The following is a 9334-nucleotide window of genomic DNA, read 5'->3' on the forward strand; positions in this document are numbered from 1 at the left end:
TGCCTGTTTGGCACTCTGCCATTGCCTTAAACTCTTTGAATTTCTCAAACACCTCGTCTTTGTGTCGCAAAAAATAAACAAAAATGTAGCGAGTTTTATCGTCGGTGAATGTCAAAAAATACCGCGCACCGCCGATAGACGTTTTGTTGATAGGGCCGCRCACATCGGTATGTACCACTCCCAGCACTTCTGCTGCTGAATTTARTGCACTTTGATACGGCCGTTGACTGCATTTGCTAGACATACACAAAGTACAATTCACATCTGCTGATAATTTTAGCTTTAAACCAAGCACCATGTTTTTGTTATTCAGCTCCCGTAGACTTTCAAAATTTAAGTGACCCAAACGCTTATGCCACTTCATCGCATCATCAATAGTTTTCCTCGAAAAATACAATTTTTTTTATTTGTTTCTAGTAAATACAAATCACTGACCTTGCTAGCACTTAATATAATTGAACCGTGCTTGTCCATAATTTTCGCTGTCTYTTGCTTGAACTCYACAATGTAGCCGCTGCTTACTGCTTTTGAAACTGATATRAAGTTGCATTGCAAGCCGGGTACGAAGAGAACATCAACAAGTGTGACGTCAAACTTCTTTGTTTTTAATCTAACAACCCCCTTGCCTGTTGCTGTCATCTTATTGTCGCCCGCCAGCATGATTGATTCTTCACATGTCTCAAACTTATCGAACATGTTGCGGTTGCAACATAAGTGTGAAGAAGCGCCGCTGTCGACGCACCAAGCATCGCTATGTAAAAATCGGTCATTGATTGCGACGAACGGACCATTTTTCTTTATATTTTTCTGCATAGAATGTTCTCGTTGTTTCTCTTTGCATTGTGCGGCGAAATGGCCTTTTTTCCCACAGAAATAGCATTTGAGGTTCGATCGTGTGCTTTTGCCATTGCTTTTGCTATTTGAACTTGCTGTGTCATTTGACTTTGCGTTACCCAAACACCTTTTTTCACCGCATGTGCTTTCTTGTGCAATGAACGCCTGCGCCATACTTTCGGTATATATAGAATTGCTTATTTTTCTTCGTTCGCCTTCTTCTATCAGCTTGATTTTAACTGCATTGAGAGATGGTAGCGTATCACGCGATTCTAAAGCAACCACCAGATTTTTAAAGCTTTTTGGAAGGCTTGCCAGTAGCATAATAACAATCAATTCCTCTTTCAAGTCAACTTCAATTTCTTTTAGTTTTTCTGCGAGTGTTGTAAACTTGCAAACATATTGCTGAATACACTCTTCATCAGCCATTCGAGTAGCAATTAGCTGCTTAAACAATGTTACTTTTCTTACCGGACCTTCTGGTATGTGCACCTCTTTTAATCGCTTCCATGCATCATTCGCTGTGTTGCAGGTTTTAATATGGCTTATTTGCATAGGTGTTATGCTAAGGATAATTGTGGCCTTTGCTTTTTCATCCKTTGCTTTCCAAAGTAACACGCTTTTCTCATCTGCACYCTGAACTGGACAAGCAGTCTCTCCGCACGTAACGGACCATAATTCTTGATGCACTAGAACACTTTGCAGCTGTAGACACCACGAATCGTAATTAGATTCATCTAATTTCTCAATAYTAARAAACGAACTCATTTTACTCGGCTCCCAGAAATTTGCACCTGGGCCCATAACCTGTTGGAAGGTCGTACCTTGTGGAATATTCCCGGTTCAAATAAAACGGTTCTGTAATATTGCTTTTGATATTAAAGTACAAAAATGAAGTTTATTGGTTCAAAGTCAAAACGCAAGTGAGTTAGAAAAAGTACATTTAAAGTAAAAAATGAAAAATGCAGGGCTGCATGAATATGTGAGTTGACAGGRTTGCCTTCCAACAATATAATACAGCTATCTTATGCTTTTATTTGTAAAGTAACGTCAGGTTTGTTAGAGCTTTGAATAATTCTACATTTTACATATTAGTGGCATCATCACTCTTCCTCATCTCTCKACTCTCAACTCTACTGTCRTATTCAAATATAAGAAAATATTGAAGTTAGCCAGAGCGACAACTGACGGCTTGCAGTCGTGTAGTCGTRCAGCTGTCAAAATAACTCTGTTCATAAGAACGTGTGTATTTTAATATTTGACAGATGTCGTTTGTGCAAAAGTTTTAACCAATTGGAATGCCTACCGGGGTGTGTTTAAGTGGAGTGTATATATACAGTAGACATTCCAACTCTTTACAACTTTTGCAGTTTTGCGGATGACAAAGCCCTAGTATGCCTTAATAAATGTCCCATCAGAGCACCAACGCTAATGGTCGTTCATCTGATATGAAATTAGCTCTTTTATTTTTATTTCGTATATAGTCTATTATGTAATTTTATTATTAATTCTATGAACAAGATGGCGCACAAATCGTGCTTCAAAAACAAACTGTAATATTAGCTTTATTTGACAGTTAATTATCTATTTTTTTTTTTTTTTTTTAATGCTTGAGATTCCGAAAATAGGTTTTTGGATAGAGTAGTACCAGAAGTAATCCGGGAGACGGATACTTAATCGTTTTTTTCAGCTGAGTAGAAGGAGAGCGATTTGCTTGCCTTTTTTACTTTCATCATTTGTGATTTTTCTTAAAACAGGCCTCTTATTGTTTTTCTTTATTGTTGCCAAGGGACTTACTTTAGTTATTATATCGTTAAATTCGCGTAGCTTGGCCAAACGTCTTTTTTGAGTTTATTCTGTAATCAGCAATTATGACCCTAGGATGTATTCTTTTAAATTAAACAAGTTAACCAGTTTGAAGAATGTTTAGCTTAAATTAAATTTTCTCAGTATTTTTTTTTTTGTTCGCCAAAAACTTGACACATATTATTTCGCAATAATCTTCTTAGATGGACTTTTTGTATAAATAAATACATTCATAACGAATACGAAATGATTTTTTTATGGTTATTTATTGGGGTTATAATAGTTAAATAAATTGTTAAAATGACACATAAAAAAGGTGAATTTTGGTCCAAATCGACTCTTTTTTTTGTTTTTGTGTTTTTTTTTATTTCAAAAAAAAAAAAAATAGCGCTGGTTTAATCAAAAAGTGTCGAATTTGACCCATTTTTTCGACAGTTTTTCGTAGAAAAAAATACTGAGATTCCAAAAAAATTAAAGCTTCCATAGCGTGATGGCGAATGACGTTGAAAGTGTTCTCTCCAAATTGGAACTTGATAAACTCAAAACTCTCCTGTGAGAGTGGAAACCGTTTTAAGAAACACCATTTTGAGTTTAAAGATTGGAGTTGCAGTGTTSCCCCCTATGTTTCCTTTCTAAAAGAAACGCTTTAGCGACCTTRATAATTTGCACTTCGGTTTAAAAATTTRAGAGAATGTTTATTATAGTGTATCCGCTAATGCAACAAAAGAAAAATCGATTTCTCGAAAATTTCACAGACGATCTTTTAAGTGCCAAGTGGATTAATATTGTATTATTATCTATTTCGAAATCTATTATTCGCTTAACGTTTTTCTTAGTTTTGGCCAACTTCTGATTTATTAATCATATTCTTRCCAAAAGGTTGTAAAACAAGAAGTTGTCAAATAAAAATTCATATTTTATTAAGTTTTGTATCGTAAGTAAAAGATTTTATTCATTGAAAATCATACATAAAATACCAGTATTTAATAAGTCTATAGCATCGGTGAATATTGATATTGGGCGATGCTCTTAAGATCACAGATTAATCTCACTAGTTTCAAAATTAATATACTTTTTAATAATTTTTTTTTTAAATATTTCTTAATTAATTTTAAGGCACTTATCTTTGTACAATACTAATTATAATGTTTGACATATAAATATTTAAGCGTAAATTCATATATATAAATTTGCGAGTCATTAAATTTATGCTATCCGGTAAGTTTTATTATATGTTCGAAATTTTTAATTGAAGTTGTTATTTATACTGTTCCGATGATGTATATCTACGAATTTTCTATCGCACGATAGTGACAGAGCGGGTTTCTCTTAACATAAATAGATTCGATAAGTATAACTTCGCTTAATATGTTCAACGTGTATACATTTTCGTTCCCTCGGTCTAGAACAATATTGATGTGTAAATATAGGATTAGATATGTGTATAAATTCAAATGCACCATAAAAGAATGAAACTATGAACCCCTTGATAGCGCCTTATCCATAAGATACCATGGTAAAAAAACGCTAATAGCCACCGCCGCAACACATGTAGCACAGAGTGCTATAGTTGACGTAATATTACTAGCAGAATATCCGCCTTTTTTGTATTCGATATCTTCATGGGGATGTTTCTCAAATTCCAATACTTCAACATCAAACCGAAAACGTACTTTAGAACTGGGAGATTCCTTCCGCCAAACCAAGTGACCCGACGACTCACGTCGCTCCAAACTCCACTTAGGTTCCTGAGCTGTAAAGATTTACAAATATTTGTTAACCAAGTATCTATAGCAATAATTTCAATATCAACACATTGTATAAAATGAATATAAATTTTCTGTCCCTATGTCCTATGTATGTATGCTTAAATTTTTAAAGCTACGCAACGGATTTTGAGACGGTGTTCTTTAATGGATAGAGTGATTGAAGAGGAARGTTTATACAAGTATGTTCCGACATACTCCAACAGTATTGGCGAAATACTGTAATTTTGAGGTTTTGAGATTTCTAATGTGATAATTACATTTTTCCGCTTACATTGCAGCGCAGGCTACGWGATTTATTAAAACAATAGTAGGATTCTCTTGCTCTTGCAAGATTCTTCTTCTTAATTGGCGTAGACACCGCTTACGCGATTATAGCCGAGTTAACAACAGCGCGCCAGTCTTTTCTTCTTTTCGCTACGTGGCGCCAATTGGATATTCCAAGCGWAGCCAGKTCCTTCTCCACCTGGTCCTTCCWACGGAGTGGAGGTCTTCCTCTTCYTCTGCTTCYCCCGGCGGGTACWGCGYCGAATACTTTCAGAGCTGGAGTGTTTTCGTCCATTCGGACAACATGACCTAGCCAGCGTAGCCGCTGTCTTTTAATTCACTGAACTATGTCAATGTCGCCATATATCTCGTACAGCTCATCGTTCCATCGAATGCGATATTCGCCGTGGCCAACGCGCAAAGGACCATAAATCTTTCGCAGAACTTTTCGCTCGAAAACTCGCAACGTCAACTCATCAGTTGTTGTCATCGTCCAAGCCTCTGCACCATATAGCAGGACGGGTATTATGAGTGACTTATAGAGTTTGGTTTTTGTTTGTCGAGAGAGGACTTKGCTTCTCAATTGCCTACTCAGTCCGAAGTARCACCTGTTGGCAAGAGTTATCCTGCGTTGGATTTCCAGSMATCTTGCAAGATTGCTGATTGCAAATATCCTATACCGAAATATACAAGGGCACGAGAGTATATATGAACGGCTGATCGGTCAATTTATTGTAAATGACTATTGTGCATGGCAAATAAACGTGGGTTTTGGTCTGACATATTTTACAGCCCTTGCAAATATTTTTCTGCGTGTGTTGTTGTGCCGTTGTATTAGGTGGAAAAATCTGCAATTCTTGCACCGTGCAACTGATTTGCAAGAGCAAAAGAACACCCCTAATGTACTAACATTGTTTTTAGTTAGTATTAAAAATAATATAATTTCTAAATATTTAGAATAGTAGAATTGAACTGCAATCAAGTATGCAGTGCAATAGATTGGAACTTGCTCAGTAACGCTGATCAACAAAACTTTGTAACAAAAACTTTGTAACAAAAAAAGTAAGCATTACTTTCGAAACATCTACCTAACCTCTCTACAAAATTATACGTATATTGATTTTATTAGGACCAGTTTCCGTGTTCCGGTACTTATCAGTAAAGTTTAATATTAATCGCCTTGTCCTTGTATAAAAATGATCCTGCCAAGTTCTGTTACATTTGTGGTGAAATATCTCAACGAAGAAATTTAACACCTTTAATAAAAAAATATATGAAAGTTCCACATATCTGTTGAAGAATTCCGATGATTTGGATGGAGCCGACAAACCATTCAACTAGTTTTTATTTTTGTTTGACTAATACAAAAGGTATTATAACTAAAACTAAAAAACAAATTAAGTATCATGTGCTAAAAAAMMAATTCCTCACAGTGAAGAACTATCWACACCAAAACCACCTCAACGCTCTAATCTTTCAACTGAATCAGAGGAAACAGATAATATAAGAACTGATCCTGATTTTCAAATTGCTTCTTTAACTATCTGTCCCCAGGAAGAAACGCCACACCTACTATCTCAAGGAGATCTTAATGATTTAGTTCGTGATTTACACTTGTCTAAACAACAAGGAGAACTTTTAGAATCTCGATTRAAAGGATGGAATTTATTGCAACCAAACACMAAWATAATTTTTTTTCGGCATCGAGATGAAGAGTTAAAAAGCTTCTTTCACAAGATAATAATTTGATATTTTGTAACAGTGTCTGTGAYGTTATGAATATTTTGGGATCACRGCACAAAATTGAAGAGTGGCGTTTATTTATTGATTCTTCAAAAACAAGCTCAAAGGCAATTTTGTTACATAATGTGTCTTCCCTCCGTACCGGTTGATTATGGTGCTAACATGAAAGAATCCTTGAAACAATGAAATTTCTTTTATAAAAGATTCAGTATGACGAACATAAATGGAAAATTTGCGGAGATTTAAAAGTTGTTGCGTTTTTATTAGGATTGCAACTTGGGTATACAAAATGTTGTTTTCATTGTGAATGGGACAGTATGGATAGGAAGAACCCTTACGTGAAGAAAATTTGGTGCAAAAGRCGATCTCTTACTCCAGCAATAAAAATAGTGTAAAACATTCTCCATTAGTATAACCTGAAGCTTTATTTTTACCACCTCGCTTTTGTAAAAGCAATGGATAAAAATGGCGCTGCATGGGCGTGTTTGTAGGTCCTCAAATAAGGCAAGTGACAAGTTATAAAAATCACYAAAATATTTCTCGGAAATCACCGATCAAATGACTATAAAGTTATTGTTGARGAACTTCYAGAGAATTATAAAGCATTAGGCTGCAATATGTCTTTAACAAAATATTTTTTACATTCAAATTTAGATTTTTTTCCACCAAACTTGAGTGCCGCTAGTTATGAACATCGGGAATGATTCCAAAAAGGCATTTTTACCATATAAAAACGATACCAGGGAAAAGTATAAATTTTATTATTATAACATTGATAACAATTTAATTTGTTTTAATAATTTGTAATTTAATAAATGGAAAAAAAATAATATTACAATAAAACTATTCGTATCTAAAATTTTAGACTACTAATTATACTCTACTTGACCTTATTCAGAACAGAATCAGCCAAAATTTTTCTTGTTACACAGAAAAAAATTTTTTTTTTTTTGACTAGTGTATTCAGTCGATGGATATTATAAGACGTAAATCGCAATAGACTCTTGTCATAACCTTGCCGACTTTTTCGTCGTTCCGCCCTTGAGAACCGGTTCATCATGTGCGCAGTCCACTAAAATGACTGTTTATTGGACTCCACTGATAAATGATGTTGTCATGTTTCTTTTGTCACACCGATTCGGTTTTATTACGATTAAAGAGCACTCAAAYTCTTGAAATGTAGAAAATTTGAAAATTATTACAGATATTATTATTTTACTTATGGAAAGTACTATTTTTGTATTTGAATGTCACATAAACTTATAACGTCTGTCTAAGGATGTGATCCCCTCAAAGATTGAATATCTAAAAAAGCAATACGTCGTAATAATGATTTTTTATTGAGTTAGTGAAAGTTAGGCATGTTGAAAGCCTAGGTCGTCTTAATTTAAAAAAAATATATATTGCGCTCTAATGGTTTAATTCCTAACTAATTGTTCGATTTCTAACGCTCATAGAAATCCTTGCTCTTATTGGCAAAATAACTGGGATATACGATTTTTACAATCTTCTGTTGAGGCGAATTTTYCATCAGCAAAATGATTTGCCATAGACATGAACAAAAAGTAATGACTTGATGTCAGGTGCAAACTATAAGGTGGTTGGTACTGGTTCACTATAATTTGACCTCGAGGTTGTCTTAAGTGGCTCACTTTTCAACACAAGTACGAGTCCGYTTCAGTAGCGCCTAGAGTTTGTTGCGAATCAAGAGATTTTTTGTGATGTTGTGACACCCATACACCGTTTTTTTTTCTTATCCAACTTTATTTAAATGACACCAAACGATTTTTTGATCCATGCTAAGCTCCTGAGCATACAAAACACTGCTTATATGACGTCGGACTCGCTCGGACTCGAGGGCCTGAAAAGTCGTTGTCCAAATTTGACTGAGTGAGATGATGCCAAAACTTGTAAACACAAATTTTGAAAAATTATTCCAATTTCTTCATTTGTAGTTGATTTAAAGTGAAAGAATCAGATGTGCAATAATGTTCTCAGAATAAATGGAAAATTTCGTGGAAATTGATGCAGTAGTTTTTGATATACATTATGAGGCTTCATTTTATACTCTCGCAACAAAGTTGCTAAGGAGAGTATTATAGTTTTGTTCACATAACGGTTGTTTGTAAGTCCGAAAACTAAAAGAGCTAGATATAGGGTTATATATACCAAAGTGATCAGGGTGACGAGTAGAGGTGAAATCCGGATATATGTCTGGCCGTCCGTGCACGCTGTAACTTGAGTAAAAATTGAGATGTCTTGATGAAACYTCGAACACGTATTTCTTGGCTCCATAAGAAGGTTAAGTTCGAAGATGGAAAAAATCGGCCCAGTGCCACGCCCACAAAATGGCGAAAACGGAAACCTATAAAGTGTCATAACTAAGTCATAAATAAAGATATTAAAGTGAAATTTGGCCCAAAGGATCGCATTAGGGAGGGGCATATTTGGACATAATTTTTTGGAAAAGTAGGCGTGGCCCCACCCTKGCTAAGTTTTTTGTACATATCTCGGAAAATACTATAAATGTGTCAACCAAACTCAATAGAGTCGTTTCCTTCAGGCATTTCCATATACAGTYCAAAAATGGAAGAAATCGGATAATAACCACGCCCACCTCCCATACGAGGTGTGTTCAAAAAGTATCGCGAATTTTATGCTTTTTCAAAAATTATTTCAAATTATTTCATTAATATTTATTTTGTCCCCTTCAAAGTAATGCCCATGAGATAGTATACACTTGTGCCAACGGTTATTCCAATCTTCGAAGCACTTCAAAAAATTTCAGATCTGAGGAATACGGTTGCTGCGGCATCATTCTTCTTCTTCTTGATTGGCGTAGACACCGCTTACGCGATAATAGCCGAGCTAACAACAGCGCGCCAGTCGTTTCTTCTTTTCGCTACGTGGCGCCAATT

At 35.1% G+C, this 9334-nt stretch overlaps 1 protein-coding gene across 2 annotated transcripts in view; it reads right to left on the reverse strand.

Annotated features, from left to right (window-relative positions):
- Window positions 1-3845: 3845 nt before the first annotated feature.
- LOC108976880 overlaps window positions 3846-9334 on the reverse strand; it is a 10715-nt gene continuing 5226 nt past the window's right edge. The window contains exons 2-3 of one of the 2 annotated variants that reach the window (XM_018946273.1): window positions 4101-4393; window positions 3846-4042 (exon numbers count right to left, since the gene is read on the reverse strand). In XM_018946273.1, the coding sequence (XP_018801818.1) occupies window positions 4116-4393 (278 nt within the window). In that variant the 3' untranslated portion in view covers window positions 3846-4042; window positions 4101-4115. Of the gene's footprint in view, window positions 4394-9334 lie in introns of both variants that reach the window. The other variant, XM_018946272.1, reaches the window with a different exon arrangement.

Source organism: Bactrocera latifrons, unplaced genomic scaffold (genome assembly GCF_001853355.1).
Source record: "Bactrocera latifrons isolate USDA-ARS-PBARC rearing strain unplaced genomic scaffold, ASM185335v1 scaffold_808, whole genome shotgun sequence".
Taxonomy (NCBI): Eukaryota; Metazoa; Arthropoda; class Insecta; order Diptera; family Tephritidae; genus Bactrocera; species Bactrocera latifrons.